Source organism: Hemiscyllium ocellatum, chromosome 4 (genome assembly GCF_020745735.1).
Source record: "Hemiscyllium ocellatum isolate sHemOce1 chromosome 4, sHemOce1.pat.X.cur, whole genome shotgun sequence".
Taxonomy (NCBI): domain Eukaryota; kingdom Metazoa; phylum Chordata; class Chondrichthyes; order Orectolobiformes; family Hemiscylliidae; genus Hemiscyllium; species Hemiscyllium ocellatum.
The window spans coordinates 3,569,473-3,591,187 of NC_083404.1; the positions used below are offsets into that span (position 1 = coordinate 3,569,473).

Consider the following 21,715-nt stretch of genomic DNA (forward strand, 5'->3'; position numbering starts at 1 on the left):
TGACATTTGACAGACAAATCATAACCATACATTTAGGGTAAGGAGTGACGTGCAAATAATTATATTGAGATTTTAAAGCAAATTAGCTTTTTTTTAAAAAAAAAGAACACTGGCACCTCTCACACAACTATGACTTCTGATAACATTCTAAAATCTAGTTAGAATACAGACAAGGGCAATTTACTCTGAAATATGGAATATAAATTTATGGCAGATTTCTTTCATTTTCCTCTGCAAACAAAACAGTAGCAGCGATATAGAGGTGGAAGGAGAATGATTCCAGTTGCTGAGCACAACATTGGTAATGCTTGAATTGAAAGCTTCATGGTTACAAAGATTAGGAAATAGAAAGTATTTAGTTACACAAACATTTAAAAGCTGGTCAGCTCAATGAGTGTTTTACTTTAAACCTGATGAAAGGAAGACTTGGTGAAATGTGTATAATCATCAGGACTGATCAGCAAACATCATGTGATATCATTAGAGTCATAGAGATGTACAGCACAGAAACAGACCCTTCAGTCCAACCCATCCATGCCGACCAGATATCCCAAATTGATCTAGTCCTAAATGCCAGCATTTGGCCCATCTCCCACTAAACCTTTCCTATTCATAAACCTAAAATAAAGCAAAACTGTGGATGCTGGAAACCTGAAATAAAGAGAGGATTTCTGAAGAAACTCAGCAGGTCTGGCAGCATTTGGCTTGCTGCAGTACTCCAGCAAACCTCCGTACAAGCTAGAAGAACAGCATCTCACTTGGGGATTCTGCAGCCTCAGGACTCATTATTGAGTGTAATCATTTTAGAAGCTGAATACCTCCGTCTAAGCCCTTCCCCCAACCCAAACCACATCATGAGGAGGGATATTTTCAGCACAAACCAACACATTTTCACCTACTCATTGTCCCTATTATCAGTTTTTCACCTTCCCTGGCTTAAAAATCAACAACCCTTTTGCCTGACTAAGTTGATTTCTTCCTGTGGGCTCCATCTCCACCTCTTTGGTCATTCCTTTTCCCTGCCAATAAACCACCATCTACACAGACACACACACACACTTCCCCTCAACTCATCAGCATAAATACCTTTCCCCAGCTGTACCAGTTCTGAAGGAGAGTCACTGGACTTGAAATGTTAACTCTGCTTTCTTTCCACAGATACAGTCAGAGCTGCTGAGATTCTCCCAGCAATTTGTTTTTGTTTCAGATCATGTGAAAGCACTCCAGTTACTTATTAATTTTGATATATACCATTTACTTATTCAATGTGATGGTTCCTCCTGAAGTGTAAAATATGAACTGAAAGCATCAAACACCACAAAACCATTGATGATAAATTTGAGTAAGCAGTTTAGGTTCTACAAGATTTTTTTTCTTTTACATGTAGGGTTGTAGTGGGGTGGGGCTGAGCTTACATTTTACTGATTGAAAATATTTTTTAGGAATACTAAAATGGCTATTCCTCTGTTTAATAGTCAATGAACATGACTGCATTTACAAAGAAATAAAAACAAAGACTCACATAGGTAATTCGTGGAAGTTTTATTGCTGACAAATGACATATCCAAAGTCACATTGTCATTGTTACAGTAAACAGGTTTCCACCTACACTTTATGCAATAGAATAAAATTACATCAAATCCAAATGCAAAATATTCCTTTATGTCAGCATGGCTTTTGACAAGTTGAGAACTACCAGCTTAAAGTCAGTTAATACACATGTAAACTTTTGACTGTCAAGTCAGCTATACAAGATCCTTGACCAGAATGAAAACATAAGAGGCTATTCAAATCCTTTTCAAACATGGCAGATTAGCAACTTCTCCCAATTTGGAGCTAACACGTCTCTAATTATCTCACTCCTCCAAACTTTATGGCTTTTTAAACTTAATACATTGCCTTCAATAAAAATAGAAGTACCATACATTAGCATTAATTTTGTCCGTTTTCATAAGGCTATTTACAAGGCAAATATGCAGGTACCAACATCAGTTGAAAGGTTTTATTGTTAATTCTGACCAAAAACTATCACATTTATAATGGGAAACTTAGTTTGGCTCTGAAAAATAACTCTTAGTGAAAATAGCGTTAGTTAAAATCTCCCTGCCATTTGTAACCACCACATATAAAGCACCAGTGCTAATCTGAGTATATGCTCTTCACAATTCGGTAAGGTTCACTTAGCTTTTCACACAATAGGTTCAGATAGCACTCAGGCTGAATTTACACTCAATTATTTTTTAAAAAAATTAAATTCTTTCTCTCCCAAAAAATAACATGAACAGTGTTTACATCTGCACCATCCTTTGGCTAAACAGTTACATTTTGTTCAAATAGAATCTTTAAATTTGCTGCAACTACTCAATACAGTCTACTCGGATACTGATTTATTAAAAATAATCCATTTAGACATTGTTAACTCTTTCATTTCAATGTATATATTAAGCTTTGTGTAAAGTAACGCATCAGTTTTGAGAGCAGACGTTGTATGAGAACACAGACTGATAACACTTCTATTGAATATCTACCACCTCAGGTCATTAGTGTTACGTGATTAGGTTTTGTTTTAATAAGAACCTTTGCACTGCATCCTACAGAACTCATAAAAGCACACTGGATCTAAAATTCTTATTTTTCTTAAAAATACACACACATGTAACTTTAAAATAAAAAATGTACTAATGGAAAGATATTCCACATTATCTTTTAGGGTGTTTCATCACATGATCTTCAACCCTAGAGGTCACACACTAATTGACAGACTGCTTTAAAACCAAAAGCAAAACTTAAAGAAATAACTAATAGTGGAATGTAGAGTGGCCTGGTCCAAATGTTTTGAAGTCTTTGTGATGATTTAAAGATCTGTAAAACAATACAAATTTCTAATTAAAAGTCCAGGCAGACAATAGTGGAATTGACTGACAATTATAATTGATCAGCACCTTTAGATACTGTTATTTTGTCATGAATTCTGCAAGATGCTCTGTGATTTTAAATTCTCAATGACTAAGTTGTCTTGGACTTATATTTACTTAATCCACTTGGAGGATCAGATAGAGTCGCTGACTGTACCCATCACCTTGCAGGTCACTGCTGTAAAATAGCACTTCATCAGGTACAGTTACACATCATTTAAAGCAGAGGTTTTGTTTTCTTCGAATGGAAGGAATATAGTAAAGAAAGAATAGGCTCAGGTAAACAGCCATCACGCAAAGAACTTCACTACATTGCATCAGATCTCCGACAGGTTATAATCATGACCTCTTTACATTTATCTATAAAACTTGTGTTTGCAGAGATACTTGACATCTTATCAATCACTAAATTCAACTATAAGTAATCCTAACAAAACTCTGTTAACCAGACAGCTTTTTGTCAAATTACCCAACAGTTACCAAACTTCCACCATTAAATGGCTACCCTTAAACTATTAATGCCAGAAGAGCCTAGAATGGGTCACACAGAAATACCTTAAAAACCAAAGTAGTGGAAAATGGGCCTAAAATGCTTCATATTTAAATAGAATTCAAAGGGTCACATGGTTTAATATGTGTTAGAGCTAATAAAATCAGTGCAGTAGTTTTAAAGACAGGTTGCACATAAAAGTGCTAAACTGCTGTTGCTGAATGTTCCTTGCTACCTAATGTTATGGCGAAGAACTGCCTGATCAGAAAACAAAAGTATACAACAGAGAAAGGTGGAATGTTTTATTTGTAGAGGACAGTCAAACCTCAGTGAGACATTTGCTGGCATACTTGCTGCACACTCAATGTGACTCCTTTGTCCAGAATTCGTGGCCCAAAATGAGGAAGTTGGCCCTTGGTTGGAGGAAGTGTCATGGGAGAGTTGACAAAAATTAACCAGCAAAAAAAAAAGATTACCTGAACTGGGGAAGAAAAGGTGAAATGGTTAGGTTACTCAACTAAAATCCACAAGCCTGGACTGTTGACTCAGACACAGAAATCCTAATATAGCAACTGGGAAATATAGCTACAGATGAAAAAAAAAGGTAATTTGCTATAGTCCACAAAACACCAGGTGCCTCCACCTCCATTAGACAGAGACAAACTGATTATAATGTGGATCAAGGAGGACTACTGCACAAAATGGGATATTGTGAGCAAGTGCCACCAATGTGGAGTGCACCTGTGCTGGTAGCTTCATTCAAACATACTAAAGCCATCTCACCACCGGAGGTAACCAGCCCTCAAAAACAAGCAGCAGTGATGAAGGAACTTCATTACTTTGAGGATTTGTGTTTAATGGATTATGGTCAGTGGTTCATTTGAAAAGACCGAAAAGATACCTGGACCTGCAATCTTTGTTAAAAAGGGGGCCATTAAAGGGCATTGGGTGTATTTGTGGAAAGATGCTCCTTGGAGGTCACATGGCTTAAGTTAACAGCTTCGATGTATTGACTAGAATTGCTTAGTTTTCTCGCTGTCAGGAGTCAGTCCTTGTTTTGGATATTGTTTGGAATTCAGCTGGGTTTCAGTCTACTGGGAGAGAGACAGCAGCTACCCAGCTAATCCTCTGCTTTTCTGAGAAAATCCTTTTGAGGATCCAGTGCAATAACTGAAACACTGACCCAGCTGTTCTCAATATTTATACTATCATCCTTGCAACTGTGTGTTCTTTAACATAGGTGTGAATCAAATAAAGTCTGTTTTACAATAAACCAATATTTTTGTTAATTATTAAAGTCTTGCTTATGATTTTTAAAAAAATTCTAGACCTAATATAGATGAGGTACAATTGGTTATATCAGTAACTGGGTAAAGCATTTAGGCTTTGACCAGTGAAGTGGTAAGAACTGGCAAAGTGGCATTGCACTTTTCTAACCATGACTGTAGCATAAAACTGAGGGCTAGTCCAGGCTAACTTAAAATTAGACAAGTATTTTAAAATGGGCTAATAATTGAAAGAAAAGGGGAGAGGTTTTCTGTGCACTATAGTAAAGCCTAATATCAAATGGCCCCTTTGATACAAGTGGGTTTGAGCAGCATCCTGGGCTGGATTACGATTTTTTAAAGGAATTGTCTAAAGCACACCTGTGAAGAATGATGATGTGCTTATAGTTAGATGTTAGAACAAAAAGCAGTGGCTTACCACAGATGAAGAATGGATTCCAATTCACCAGAAACTTGAGCCACTCAGAAATCAGAAGATATCACCACTAGCCTGTGAAGTTCCTATGGCCGGCTTTATAGAGGCATTCAGAAAACCCAAACATCCATGAGTTGGCATTTTTACTGGCCTGGAGTTCACAAAGACATGGTGCAGCTTTCTAAAACACACCACATGCCAGATTATGGGAAAACTGTAATGTGCAATCAAACCAATACCTCATTCCATACCTGTTTTGGCAAACCATTAGTGGGATGTTGGTTAACTGTTTGGGACTTTAACCAAAAATAAGAGGACAATAGTACACTATCAGCAGCTTTAATATGCATCGCCTTCACAACTAATGCACAATGGTAGCACTGCGTAGCATCCACAGCATGCACTGCAGTAACATGCTAAGGTTCTTTTGATAGCCCTTTCCAAAACCACAACCTCTACCATCTAAAAGGATGAGCACAGCAAATGCATGGGAACACCATCACCTGCAAGTTCCCTTCCAGGCCACACACTATCCTGACTTGAATCTACGTCACCACGTTGAAATCCTGGAACTCCCTTCTGAACAGCAATGCAAGTGCCCCTAAACCCACCTCCACCAGGACTATAATGATTCAGAGGCATCTCAACATCACATTGCTAACTGGGTCAGCATTAGCACTAACCCTCATTGCCCTGCCCAAAGTCCTTATCCATTGGAACAATATTTTAAATATCTATACTATTATAGAGATTGATACATCCCTCAAGAATAATTTCCGCCAAGTACTGTTGAGAAGCTAACCAAGCTCTTCACACAACTGACTGTGATCCAATCAGATTGAGGCTCCTATGTTATGTCTAAAATTTTTCACATACGTATGTTAGCAGTCTCGGTGTACATTAGTAATACTCCTGTAATTTGTAAACTGTATGTTCAAGAGGCATTACAACAGCACCATCTAACACTCAAAGTGACAACCAGGACACACTGCCATGGGACAAAGGAATGGATTTTGTTTGGTATTAGAGTCGCATGGAAGGAATCTACCATTCCTTCCAACAGGAACCCTGCTGAACTGGGTAATGGACATGATTTAAGAAACAAATCCAATAGAAGTTTTTGGGACAGAGGGATGAATCTTAAATGGTGTCTCTGTTCCAGGAGCAGTTCACAAGAGTCAACAAGTAGCTCAGGTACACCCAAGACCTTTACAAACAACCATGAAAAAGTACACCAAAATCACCACATTTCAATTTGGGGATGATATATTAGTATAACTGCCTTAGAATGTGATCTGTGCAAAGCACAGTTCAACATTCCACAAAGAATAGCCAAAGGGAATGAAAAGTAAATTATTTGGTTGACATGCCGCATCATGAGAAAAAGAATTGTCTGGGTCACATCAATATGTTGAAGCAATACTAAGTGAGAGATACAAGTACACAAATATTAATGTCAGTGAAAGATAAGCCACACAGTTCAGGACAATGTCCATATCTTGGAACAAGATAAATGCACGCACTAAATTAGTGACCTCCCAGAAAATGACGGCATTTGAACTGTGGTGAGGAGAGCACTAGTCACCTTTGAACCTTATGTTTGCAAAGTTGCAGCTTGGTCATTAAACTGTGCAATTATGACTTGTCACCATGTTCATATAGGTCCTCAAACTACTTATAGAGTCAAAGAGTTAGACAGCCCAGAAGCAGACCCTTTCTTCCAGTTTGTCCACGTTGATCAAATTTCCCAAACTAAACTGGTCTCATTTGCCAATGTTTGGCCCATATCCTTCTAAACATTTCCTATTTAGGTACCTGCCCAAATGCCTTTTAAATGTTGTAACTATACCCACTTCTACCACTTCCTCTGGCAGTTTATTCCACATCAACACCACCCTCTGTGTGAAGACGTTGCCATTCAGTTCCCTTTTATATATCTTTCCCCTTATCCATGCCCCTCATAACTTTATATACTTCTAAGGTCACCCCTCAATCTCCTACACTGCAGGGAAAACAGTCCCAGCCTTTCCAGCCTCTCCTTGTAACACAAACCCTCCATTCCTGGTAACATCCTGGTAACTCTCTTCTGAATTCTTTCCAGCTTAACAATATCCTTCTTATAACTGGGCAAGCAGAAGTGGACAAAGTATTCTAGAAGAGGTCTCACCAACACTCTGTACAACCTCACCATAACATCCCAACTGCTATACTCAAAAGGCAGGAGTAATATCTTGGCAATCAGGTATAGTTTGCTCTTATTTCCTTGTTATTCACATGATGTGGATAAAATTTATGAAAATGCCAATCTAGAGATAGAGGAAAGGAAGCTGGTGTACTTCCCAGAACGATTTCAATGAATAGTTCAATTTGAATTTGAATGGACGGTTAGAGGAAAAAAGTGAAATCATGTACCTGTGTTTCCATCGGATTTATTCTAATAATTCAAAACATGATCAGCACAGAAATAATTACAATAGGTTAGGAGACGCTGATTCCTATTTTCATTTGCTTACAGATTTTGGTTAAAGGTATGTCACTGATATGTTGATGGATCCTGTCACACTGTATATAAATCTGAATTTTAAGTAAAATTCAATCACATTTCAAATTAGTTTTTATACTGAAAAGATACCTAAATTGCCTATTGCGCACACTTTTATATAAACCTTATTACTCATTCTGCATTCAGCTTCCAAATAACAAGTATCTTAAAAAGATTATTTCATGACTATGCACATTGCTGGCAAAGCCAGCACGTGTTACTCTTTCCTAACCGCTTGTGCTGCTGCCTTGAACCACAGCACTCCATCGGGTGCCGTGAACTGCTGGCAACAGCAATGCTGGATTTAATATCTTCATCTAGGAACAACAGTCCGAAACTAGGAGGGTGTGCAGCTTGGAAGGTATCTTGTAAGTACTGGCTCCTATGAATCTACAACCACTGTTCTGTGTGTGGTAACGCTGATGTATTTACAAGCTGCCATGAAGTAGTTGCGGTGACTTGTGCAGTGCATCTTGTAGATGCCACATACTGTTGCAACTGTGCACTGGAGCAGTAAGTTGAATATTGTTAAGGGGACAGACACATTACCAAAGGATTTGGTCTTGCACTCATTAACAGAAATTTAACAATGCCAAATTTCTAATGATCACAAATTAGATTGTGGAGAAAAGAATGGTCCACTACTTTTTGTCATTTATATAAGTGATTTGGATGGGTGCATAAGAGGCACAGTTAGTAAGTTTGCAGATAACACCAAAATTGGAGGTGTAGTGGACAGCGAAGAAAGTTACCTCACATCACAATGGGATCTTGACGAGATGGGCCAAATGGGCTGAGAAGTGGCAGATGGACTTTAATTCAGATAAATGCGAGGTGCTGCATTTTGGAAAAGCAAACCTTAGCAGGACTTATACATTTCATGGTAAGGTCCTAGGGAGTGTTGCTGAACAAAGAGACCTTGGAGTACAGGTTCATAGCTCCTTGAAAGTGGAGTCGCAGGTAGATAGGATAATGAAGGTGGCGTTTGGTATACTTTCCTTTATTGGTCAGAGTATTGAGTACAGGTGTTGGGAGGTCATGTTGTGGCTGTACAGGATATTGGCTAGGCCACTGTTGGAATACTGCATGCAATTCTGATCTTCTTCCTATCAGAAGGATGTTGTGAAACTTGAAAGGGTTCAGAAAAGATTTACATGTTGCCAGGCTTGGAGGATTTGAACTATAATAGGGAGAGGTTGAATAGGCTGGAACTGTTTCCCTGGGCCGTCAGAGGCTGAGGGGTGACCTTATAGAGGTCTATAAAATCATGAGGGACATGGATAGGATAAACAGACAAAGTCTCTTCCCAGGAGTGGGGGCATCCAGATCTAGAGGGCATAGGTTTAGGGTGAGAGGGGAAAGATATAAGAGAGACTTCAGGGGCAACTTTTTCACACATAGCATATGTGAATGGAATGAGCTACCAGACGGAGTGGTGGAGGCTGGTACAATTGCAAAATTTAAAAGGCATCTGGATCGGCATATCAATAGGAAGGGTTTGGAAGGATATGGGCCGGGTGCTGGCAGGTGGGACTAGATTGGGTTGGGATATCTGATCGGCATGGACGGGTTAGACTAAAGTGTCTGTTTCCGTGCAACCCATCACTTCCCTTTCATAGAGACATGGAGATCAGCCAAGGTAAAGCAAATGGGAACTATAGGCTTTTCAAGCTTCTGGACAATTCAATAAAACATACTGATTTTGTTCGCAGAGAATTGGTATCTATGCACGATATAGCAAGCGTAAATGAGGCACATTATGATCGATCATTTAAACTGGCTGAGTGTAGCAAACAATGTACTCAAAAATACACTTCAAACTCACATTTTGCTACTATGTTGAGTACAAGAGTTGTAAGGAAGTAAATTACATGTTTCTCTCATTAGTAGACATAAGAAGATGAAAAATAGAAAATAGAAAATTTCTCTTTCTATAAAATAGAGATGAAACAAAAGTTGGCTTGACAAAAGAATTGCATGCAGCTGAAAACACAGCCCATTCTAACAGAGAATGACACTCTAAAATGCTATTCCATAGCGGCATCACCTTTTGGATATAGATCACAACTTGCTTTTCAAACAGCATACACATTTACAAAAAAATACGTTGGCAAAAGTAAATCAGTGAGGTGCTTAAAGCACAAATCAAAAATTTAAGAACCCACTAATCTTATGGGGAGTTGAACTGAGGACATTATATTGCTATACTTAAAAACAACGCTTAGTTCTCTCTCCTTGTCTAAAAGGAAAACCATATCAATGAGATTCAACATGTACATCCTAGAAATACTACCTGATTGAACCAGAGTGCTTTGTGTTTCTTAAATACATCCTCATCCCGTGGGAGATAGGAAGCTCTATTCATGACTCCAGTTGAATTTCATCATATTAAAAATATTTAAGTTCATGCTAAGAGTAATGTTGGATGCTGCAGGTTAGTACCAAGAACAAAAACATTGCTATTAATAAAAATCTGAAAGTTTTTTGTCATGGACAAGCAATTAAGAAAATCCAAGTGGGTGAAAATCAAGTTGTAAATATTGCACATAATCAGTTTATATTTCACATGGCGATTCTTAAGTTATAAAATGTCCATAACTTCACAGGTGTATCACAATGTAAAAATCTATTCTAAGCTACCTATATTGAATCATAGAATCCCTCCATGTGTGCGCAAGCAGGCTATCTGGCCCACTGAATCCACACCAGCCCTCTGGACAGCAACCCACCCCTTTCTTTTTAGCTCGTCAGGACTTGCTGCTCCTCAATCTCTCTTCTCTAGTTACATTTACTTGCTTGCAGGGGTTGACTAGCTCACACTAATCAAATCTGACATATTGGTTACAGCAACTGATGAGGGAAACAGAATTTGGCTTTCTTCAGGTTTGAGATAGTTTTATTGCAGAGAAAAGGCCAGCTTCTTCCTCTCCAGAAGTCTGATGGCTTCTGACCAAAAATTCACACCCACAAGCTGCTCGGTTACCTGGAAGCCAATCATACTGCTGTTGGTGGACAGATGGTCTTGCTCATAGACAAGTGGTCAGCATCCCACAAACCAGTCAACAACTAACTGCTGTCTGAATCTCCCAATGTACTCATCTCTAGCTCTCCTTTACTACCCTCACTTCACGATTAAATAAAATGCTGTGTAAACAACATTTACAAAGAGTGTCCTCAGGTATCCTGCACTTCAAATGTGCAGTTATCCATTCCATAATCTATTTTTTTAAAAAAGAAATCCTTTCCCAATTCATTCCACAAACAGAAATATAGAAAAAAAGAATAATTTTTTACAAGTGTTGTTAGAATTGTACACAAAGGGAACTAGAAGGTATTCCATTCTATTCCTGACTTGTATCTTGTAGGTAATGGAAAAGCAATGGGAAAACTGATGGTGTGTCCCCTATTGCATAATTCCTGTCCACAATCTCCTCTTTCAATCACAGTATCTGTAAACATTTTTGAATCAACTTGTTAAGACTCAACATGTCCGAGGTAGGCAAGTCTTAAACCTGGACTTTCGGTCCAGAAGTATTGACCACTATGACAAAAAGAGAGTCCGCCACTGTATTCTTAAACTGGCTCAGTTCGATTTCTGGTCAATAGTAATGCTCAGGATGTTGGCAGTGAATGATTCGATGATGGTAAAGCCATTGGATGTCAAAGGTGGATGGCAAGATTCTCTCTTGCTGGAGACAGTCATTGCATGCTGACTGTATGGTGCACATGCAGTTTGCTACTTGTCAGCCAAAGCTTGAACTTTGTTCACATCTGAGTGCATATCGACAAAGACAGCTTCAGGATCTCAGGAGTTGCAAATGACATGTCAGTTACGCTGCAACAAACACCCCCATTTCTGATCTCATGATGCATTGAAATTCACTGATAAACAGCTAAAACTGACTGGGCCAAAAGGCATTAACCTGAAGAAATCTTGTAGAAATGTCCAGGGGTTGACATGACTGACCTCCAGCAACAAAAACTATAGTATCAACGATCAGGGGGAATTGTTTCTAAACCAAAGCGCAGGGGGGAGCAAAGAGGAAGGAACAAAGGGGGGAGCAAAGAGGGGAAGGAGGGGAGGGAGGGGGAAGACAGCAGGGGAAGAGAGGTGGAGAAGAGAGGAGACAACAGATTCTGAAAGTGCAGGAGAATGCACGAGTACCATCGAGTAGCTTTGAGGCCATTTAAAATGAAATCAAGCAGCTGTTTCTTCTCTAGAAAAATCACAGAAAATGCTGACAACATTCAGCTGCTCAGTATGCAATTGTGGAGAGAGAAATAGCTAACTTTTCAGATTGTTGAGCTTTCACCAGAACACTTTGACCTGTTGGGTTTTTGCAGCATTTTCTGTTTTTATTTCAGATTTTTGCATCTATAATATTCTGCTTTTCAATTAGGTTTCACGTGAGGTTTGGCTGACCTTTAGCAGTATTATCATTTGGTTAAAATACTGAAGTTTACATTTGTAATTAGACAGAACACAAGGGGCATGACAGTCGCCTTAATGCTCTGTTCTCACTCAAATCTTGCCCACTGGTATTTTTCTGCAGTCTCTCCATGGATGGCCAAACCTGCAGCCAGAATCCTCAGCCCAATATGGTAACTGGTATCGGTCACGATTTATTTTAATTGAAATTCAGGCTCTGGGCATTCTATTTACCTTAGACATGCCATTTACTTTTATTGCTCCTCAGTTTTTAACCCATGATCAGGAACCTTGTGGTTCAGGATGTTGTGTTATAGTATTGTCAATGCATTCCAATAGCAATAGAAGGAGCAGATTGAAATAATTCTCTCAGCAAATGCTGCCAGACCTGAGTATTGTTAATACTTTGTTTTTATTTCTGGTTTGAATGCATTCCCCATCTCCTATAGGATGTTCTCTTCAGGTACTAAAAGTAGTTCCATCTTGCACATACAGACCTGTGCACAACCAAATTGAGGAAATCAAAGAACATCATACTTTTTCCTTTTTTTAAGCCTCACACAAGTTACACAATCTGAGTGATATCCTTTCACTGATAGTGATTATGAAATAAATACTGGGCAACCAGACAGGCTTTTTTTTTATTTTAAAAGGATTGAAAATGTTTAATGGTCTTGAGAGAGAATAGCTATTTATGCTTCTGGACTGACAATCCAAAGACTTGGACTAATGATTCAGACAAATTCAAAACAAATGCTGAATTCGGTTTTAAAAAACTCCATAATGAAAATCTTAGTATCAATAATGGTGAGCATGAAACTAATAAGCTGTTCTAAAAGTCAATCCGGCTCAATAATGCTCTTCAGGGACGAATTTGCTGTCCTTACCCCGTCTGACCTATTACTGTAGCACAATGTGCCTGACTCTAAAATGGTCTAACATGCTACTCACTTCCAAGGACAATTACTGAATGACAGTAAATGCTGGTCTTACCAGTGACAAGCACATCCTGTGGAAAAATAAAAGATTTGCCCCTCTTCAAAATCTTAAAAACAAATATTCTGTTAATATCATGCGAGGCTTGTAAGGCGTGTATACACACACACACACACACACACACACACACACACACACACACACAAAACAAACAAATCCGCTTCCTTATCCAGCGTTTGCTTATGTAGTACACATCTCAAGCACTCATTAAGCCATTAATTTGTTTTCTTTAATCACAGTTTGAACTTGTGGGTGGCCTATTTCAACACTATCTGAAATTTTTTCGAAGGACCTAGAGGGTGTTAAGTGCCAGAGAGAATACAATGGGATAGAAGGTATCCCTTGAGGTTTACAGAAATGCAAGGCAATCCTGTGAAAACATAAGGAAGAATTTTAAAGAGGCTTGTCAGGACAGATGCTGAAACAATTTTTCACCTCACTAGGAAATGCAGAACATGAGGCCAAAGTATCCAAAAAAAAAGGTCAGCCATTTAGGACTAATGGAAACAAAAAAAAATCTTCACTTGAGCAATTGTTAATCTTTGGAAACCATTAACTTAGACAGCTATTGGTGCTGAGTGTGTACCCAGGACACAGGATAACAAGTAACTCACCTCCTGACTCCCCGAAGCCTGTCTGTCTATAAGGCACAAGTTAGAAGTGTGATTGAATACTCCCCATTTGCTTGGATGGGAGCAGTTCCAACAACACTCAAGAAGCTTGACACAATCAGTGCCAAAGGAGCCTTCTTTATAGGCACTATACCCACTCCCTCCACCATTGATGCTCAGTAGTAGCAGTGTGTACTATCTACAAGATGTATTGCAGAAACTCAAAGATCCTCAGACAGCACCTTCCAAACACATGAGCACTTCCATCTAGAAGGTCAAGGGCAGCTGATACATGGGAATACACCACCTTCAAGATCCCCTCCAACTAATTCACCATCCTGACTTAGAAACATGTTGCCATTCTTTCAGTGTCGCTGGATCAAAATCCTGGAATCCCCTCCCTAAGGGCATTGTGGGTCTACACACACCAGATGTTCAAGAAAGCAGCTGACCAACACCTTCAAGAGCAATAAGGATGGGCAAAAAATGCTGGACCAGCCAATGATATGAAAAATCCACATGTTTTCTTAAAACAAGTATCAGGAGAGGTGAAGTTGAGGTTAATTTGTTAAATTTCCAATTAGGCTCAAAGGACAAAGTGATCAACAGCAGTTCTTCGTTCTTGATAAGAAATTGGGGAGGTGATTTCATAATGACAAAGTCACTGAAACAGCTCATCCAGAGGCCTAAGCTCATGTCTCACGAACATGGGTTCAAATTCTACCACTGAACTCAAACTCCAGCAGCAGCTATCATTGAATAGCATCTTGGATTAAAAGTTTGTTGCAGTAATAGTAACTATGAATCGACCAACAATTTGTGTAAACACCTATTTGTTCACTTCTGCCTTTTAGGAAAGGAAATCTGCCATGCTTGCCTGGTCTGACCTACATTTCTGTTTATTAAAAACTAAAAAAGAGCTGCTAATGCTGGAAATCAGAAACTTTATTCATTAATTCATGGGTTGTGGTCTTCACTGATTGGGCAACATTTATTGCTCATTCCTAATCGCCTTTCATCTGGGGGTGGTCAGCAGCCTTCTTGACCTGCTGAAGTCCATTTTATGTAGGTAGACCCACAATGCTACTAGGGAGGAGGCTCCAGGACTTTGACCAAGTGACACTAAAGAAACAGTGATACAAGTCAGAAGTGTTTCCATGTATGTGCTGCTCTTGTCTGCCTAGATGGAAGAGATCACAGGTGCTGCCTAAGGAACCCTGACGAATTGTCATAGTGCATATTGTTATCTGCTGCCAGAGGGTGTCAATAGTGAAAGGAGTAGATTCTAAAAGTGGTGGACGGAGCTTTATTCTGGATGGTATCGAGCTTCAACTGTTGTTGGAACTGTACTCATCCAGACAAGTGAGAAATATTCCATCATATATCTGACATATGTCTTGTTGATGGTGGACAACTATTGAATCGTCAGGTGAGGGGTTACTCCCAGAGAAGATCAAGTCTGCTCTTCAGATTCTGGTCAAACGTAACATCCATGATGGTAAAATGGGAGATTCAATGATGGCAAACCACTAGAGGTCGAGATGGTTGAATTCTCTTGGAGATGAACGTTTTATTGATGGCTTGATAAGCCTTTTAAAAGGCAGTTAAGAGACAAACACTTCACCGTGCTATTTGGAGTCACGCACAAACCAGAACAAGTGGAAGTGACAGACTCTGTCCTATGACATTTCTATGAAAATTGATTTATGGTCAGGTTACTTTTCAATTCCAATTAAATTTCACTATCTCCCATGGTGGCACTCTAACCCATGTCTCCACAGCATTGGCCTGGATTTCTGGTTTATTATCCAGTGACAATATTGCTCTGTCACTACCTGCCCACATGACTCCAGACCCACAGCAAATTGGTTGATTCTGAATTGCTCTTAAAAGCCAAGCAAGTCACCCAGTTGTACCAAGCCACTACAAAAGAGGCTGCAATGATCCAAGATGATGATTCACCACTACTTTCCAAAATGCAATTCAGACAAGTACCAAACGTTGGCCCAGCCCATGATGAGCACAACCCAACAATGAATTTTAAAAAATGGTTGCAATGAGGCCCAATTTCAATAAACAATGTCCTGTGTTTCAAACTCATCTGAAAAGTGTTAAACCCAAAATTTATTCAGTTCATTTTTCAGGTAGACCACAAGACATAGGAGCAGAAATTAGGCCATTCAGCCCATCAAGTCTAATCCACCACTCAATTATGGCTGATAAGGTTCTTAACCCCATTCACTCGTTTTCTCCCTGTAACCTTTGATCTCCTTGACAACAAAAACCTTTCTCAGTCTTAATTACACTCAATGACCTGGCCTCCACAGACTTCTGTGGCAATGAATTCCATAGCTTTACCCCTCTCTGGCTGAAGAAGTTCCTCTACATCTCTGTTCTAAAAAGGTCTTCCCTTTACTCTAAGGCTGTGCTCTTGGGTCATGATTATATTAGATTCCCCAGTGTGGAAACAGGCCCTTCGGCCCAACTAGTCCACACCGACCCTCTGAAGAATAACCCACTCAGACCCATTTCCCCCTAACTGATGCACCTAAGTCTACGGGCAATTTAGCATGACCAATTCACCTAATCTGTACATCTTTGGACTGTGGGAGGAAACCCACGCAGACATGGGGAGAATGTGCAAACTCCACACAGACAGTCGCTCAAGGCTGGAATCGAACCCGGGTCCCTGGCGCTGTGAAACAGCAGTGCTAACCACTGAGCCTTGTCTCTCCTGCTAATGAAAACATCTTCCCAACGTCCATACTGTCCAGGCATTCAGTACTCTAAGTTTCAATTAGAAATCCCCTCATACTTCTAAATTCCATTGAGAATAGACCCAAAGTCCTTAAATGCTCCTAATATGTTAAGCCTTCATTCCTGGGATCATTCTCATGAACCTCCTCTGGACCTGCTCCAGGGCCAGTACATCCTTCCTGAGGTATGGGCCCAAAATTGCTCTCAATATTCTAAATGTGGTCTGACCAGAGCCTTATAAAGCCTCAGACATACATCCCTGCTTTTATCGGCAAAAGTGAGTACTGCAGATGTGGAGATCAGAGACAAGATTAGAGTGGTGCTGGAAAAGCACAACAGGTCAGGAATTCCTGAAGGGCTCCTGTCTAAAACATCCATTTTCCTGCTGCTCAGATGCTGCCTGACCTGTTGTGCTTTTCCAGCACCACTCTAATCTTATCCATGCTTTTATATTCTAGCCCTCTCGAAATAAATGCCAACATTGTATCTGCCTTCCTAACGACCGATTCAACTTGCAAGTTTACCTTCAGAGAAAACTGGACCAGGACACTCAAGTCCCTTCAGACTTCATATTTCTGAATTTCTCTCTCCATTTAGAAAATGCCTCTATTCTTCCTAACAAAATGCATGACGTCACATGACCTACGTCATACACCATTTCTTTGCCCACTCTAACCTGTCCAAATCCTTCTGTAGCCTCCCTGCCTCTTCAATACTACCCAATCTACATTTTGTTCCATCTGCAAATTTAGCCAGAATGCCCTCCGTTCCTTCATCTAGATCATGAGTGAATAAAGTGAAAAGTTGAGTGTCAACATCGACTCTTGCAGAACAACATTAGTCACTGGCTGCCATTCTGAGAAGGATCCTTTTAACCCTGCTCTTTGCTCTCTGCCAGACAGCCAATGTTCTATCTATGCTAGTATCTTGGCTCTAACACTACGGGTCCTTATCTTACCCTGGGTAGCTGAGTAAAATACTCTTCAAGGTTGTTATAAGTGTTCATTAGGTGCCTTACACCTGTTTTTGGCTCTGATCTACCAAACAGAGAAGTTTAGTTACTTTTAAAACTGGTGTGGACTCAGTATGTGAGCTCCACCCACCTCCACAACAAATCTTGATGGTTACTGGAGGCCACAATCTGTTCGCCTCACACTGCTGGCAAGGCTGGCATCATGAAATTCACACATTCAATGTGAGAAAGCATGACTCACACCAGCACTTCACTGCACTGTTTCAACAAAGCCTAAGCTCTAAACGTTTGAGACACTTCAGTTTCCCTTTTTGGACACAATGCACACAATATCTGTTCAAAACCCTTTCTAGACCTATATCTTGCATTGCATCACCCAACCTGCAATGTGCGTGCTTTGGATTCTAATTAAATCTCATATTTGATTGGTTATGGTACAGAGTCATGAGGGAAGCATCAAAACCAATGTGCCAACATCTCTCAAGTTCTCATGAGTAATCTTTGTAGAATTCTGAATGGGCTAGGCATTGAAAGAAGTCTTATGATTTTAAAAAAATGTCCACTGTCAGCAAGTTTTGCATTACATGCAGCTATAGTGCGTTCAAAGGAAATTCAAAGAATAAAATAATAAATATTAAATGGATTTGGTAAAATGATTCTGAGCTGTTTAACACTTAACAGCTTAAAAATTTTGACAATCCGTACCAGTACCATTTCTTCCTAGTTCTTTCATTGCAACTTCTAGGAGGTACATAATAAATTGACTTTCCCTAGATTGAAGAATGCGTGACATAGACAACAGTAAAGACGGAATCCTTTAAATACTTCATTCTCAGTGCATCTTATGTTTGAATGCTCAGTGGGTGCTTTAAGATGTTATAACTTGTAAATACAATTACAGCTGTTCTTTCCAGTGGTTCAAAACACTTTGCTGAAAATGTGTTGCTGGTTAAAGCGCAGCAGGTCTTAGCCTGCTGGACACACTTTCCTCATTCCAGATGAAGGGCTAATGCCCGAAACGTCGAATTTCCAGTTCCTTGGATGCTGCCTGACCTGCTGCGCATTTCCAGCAAAACATTTTCAGCTCTGATCTCCAGCATCTGCAGACCTCACTTTCTCCTCGTTCAAAACACTTTCCCAAATTCTAAAATCCTCATAAAGGTTATTGCGGGTCTCTGGTTATTTGAAAGTTAACAAAAAATAAACATGCATCTAAACCAAAGTAAACTGAAAGCATTTGCTATTAATACTTCATAATTCTCAGACAGACATGAATAATTGGTTTATGCGCTAATTTCTTATGTACTTAAATTCACAATATACACATACAAAAGTGAAAGTTATTATGTAACTATTGTTAATGACAATACAGAGTAAACAATTACAGATCTCAAGGGAAAAAGGTGAGATCCAAATTCTCAATGTTTCATCTTGCTTATGGCTTTTCACAGTAGTCCAAGGGATACTGAGAATTGCTGAAAATACTTTGTTAAAAATTTTAAAAAAATGTAACCTAGCAAAAATAACCTGGTATCTGTCAAGACTATAGCCTTGTGTAACATGTCTTTATTCCAAGCGCAGCTAGTAACTACAACTGGTTTCTATGTACTTTGCGGTATGTCTCAATTTGATTAAGGCGAATGTGACATGTCACACAAACTGGTTGAATATTGTCTATTTTGTTCACTTACGTTAATTGTTGGGCATTTTTAATTATCGTGTGCACTCAGACATTAACAATTGATTTGAAAATATCAATACACTAAAGGAATTCTGCATAATTAATTTCATTGCCAAGTTATCACTGTTCAGTTTATAACAGATTAATAAACTGCATGATTTAATTTCCAATGAAGTAGCATAATGCCCAAAGTACTAATTTAAAGAGAAATATTTAATTTCAAATATTTACAGGTAGCAGGAAGAACCCAGGAATGCTATAAAAAGCTATGAAATGGTTGGCATGTGCACACTCCACTTACTTTCTTTCAGAAAACTAAAATTACACTAATAACATCGATTCGCCTGAATTTTATGCCATATGGTTTTACTAATGAAGGAATACAATGCAATGAAGCCACCGTGATATGACTTAATTTACCAAATGGAGGAAAACCTAAGTGATAGAAACCTATAGATACTACGGTTTTGTTTTTAAAAATAAACATAGCAATTAGCATGCTCTTTTAAAACCACATTTGCACTCATGATCTTCCACATTCAAGCATGATGTGGAGGTGCCAGTGTTGGACTGGGGTAGATAAAATCTGAATTTAGAGTATGGTGCTGGAAAAGCACAGCAGGTCAGGCAGCATCCAAGGAGCAGAAGAATCGATGTTTCGGGCAAGAACTCTTTATCATGAAGGGCTCTTGCCTGAAACATTGATTCTCCTGCTCCTTGGATGCTACCTGACCTGCTGTGCTTTTCCATCACCACACTCTTGATTCTGATACTCCAGCATCTGCAGTCCTCACTTTCTCCTTGATAAAATCAGAAGTCACACAACACCAGAAGTCTTCACCTGATGAAGGAGCAATGTTCCAAAAGCTTGTGATTTCAAATAAACCAGCTGGACTATAACCTGCGTCGTGTGACTACTGACTTTGCCTACATTCAAGCAGTTCATACATACAAACTAGGAGTAGGTCATCTGCCCCTCGAGCCTCCTCCACCTTTCAATAAGATCATGGCTGATCTTTTTGTAGCCTTAGATTCACTTACCTGCCCTCTCACCGTAACCCTTAAATCCTATAACAACACAAGTCAAATACATGCAAGTCAAACACTTTTAAATTACAAAATGCCCAGTTGGTTAGATCACTAGAATCTGTTGCAGAAAGGTGTCAGTGACATGGGTTTAATCCCATACTGTTCATGGAAGGCTGGCTTTGCCTCACGCTCAATGTTAAGGAGGCCTCCCAAGCTGCATAACCACTTGTCTGTCTCCAATGGAGAGAGACATTTATGGTTCCACCTGGACTAATGAAGGGATGCACAATTTAATGCCTGTAGAATTACCGAATATCTTATTATGCTTGATGGACATGGTTAAAAGGTGTAAAATATGGAAAATGCAAATACCTGATGGCGTTTCCTTTAGTTTATCTTCTGATAGTGTATGTGGTTCTGGGAAAAGCAAGTAACAAAGAGAGAAAGTTTTTCAAACAATTCTAAAAGTTTAGGAATCAATTATTTTAAAGATCACATTTAAAATTTAAAAATTACATCGCAATTAAAAGACAAATAAAGAGAAGAATTTTGATTGTCACGATCAATGATATTCCATTAATCACTACCATCAACATTCAAAGCCTGTCCCCGATTGTTGGAACAGAAGAACCCTCTCTCCCAAGTCTAAATATCCCTTCTGATCTGCTCAATTTCACACAACACACAGACTAATGATCAAAAATTATTGACAATTCAATAAAAAAAATTGGCAAAGTGGATAACTGATATTGGAAAAATGCTCAATAAAACTTGAATTCCAAAACACTGCACTGCAGAGTAGAGAAAGCTTTGTGTAGAACTGATCATACTACACAAACCAATGTAGAAAAACTGGATGCTGTTAAAAATCACAATGCCATATTACAGTCCAACAAATTTATTTGAAAGTACAAGCTTTTGGAGTGTTGCTCCTTCGTCAGGTAGCTAGCTAGCTGCCCCACTAGCTACCTGTTGAAGGAGCAGTGCTCTGAAAGCTTGTGCTTCCATATAAACCTGTTGGACTATAACCTGGTGTTGTATGATTTTTAACTTTGCCCACCCCAGTCCAACATTGGCACCTCTACATCTGGACTTTGAAGTGGATACAGGCTAAAGTGAAAACTCTCCTGGCCAATCTCCTATCTTTCACACTACTCAAACCCAAGCATATCCAAGCATTTGTCATATGCCATCTCACACAAGCCCTGTTCACCCTTCATGCGTGCTTGCTGATCTCTACAATGGCTAACAATCAGGCAACACTTTGATTTTAAAATTTTCACCAAATCTCTCCATACCTTTTATTTTTCATCTCAAACCCTACAAGTCTTGTGAAGACTCTATTTTAATCACTCCATCACTGGTTATCATCTCAGCTGCCTTTTCACTGATCTCTGGAATTCCCTCCTGGAACCCCTTGATTTATCTTTAAAACATGCCCCATAATCCAACTTTCGGTCTGACGTCCTTCCACGGTTCAGTGGCAAATTTTGTTTGATAACATTCTAGTGGATTTTCTACTACATCAAGTTACATACAAACCCGCTCTATCATTTCTGTTGACATTTTATGGAACAGATTTTATATTTTC

General features: G+C 39.2%; 1 protein-coding gene across 11 annotated transcripts in view; it reads right to left on the bottom strand.

The window, feature by feature from the left end:
- The window catches only part of unm_hu7910 (un-named hu7910), a 214,075-nt gene that overhangs the window by 67,265 nt on the left and 125,095 nt on the right, over window positions 1-21,715 (bottom strand). For all 11 annotated transcript variants that reach the window (XM_060822659.1, XM_060822653.1, XM_060822658.1 and 8 more), the window contains one exon: window positions 20,497-20,541. In XM_060822659.1, the coding sequence (XP_060678642.1) occupies window positions 20,497-20,541 (45 nt within the window). The remainder of the gene's footprint in view (window positions 1-20,496; window positions 20,542-21,715) is intronic.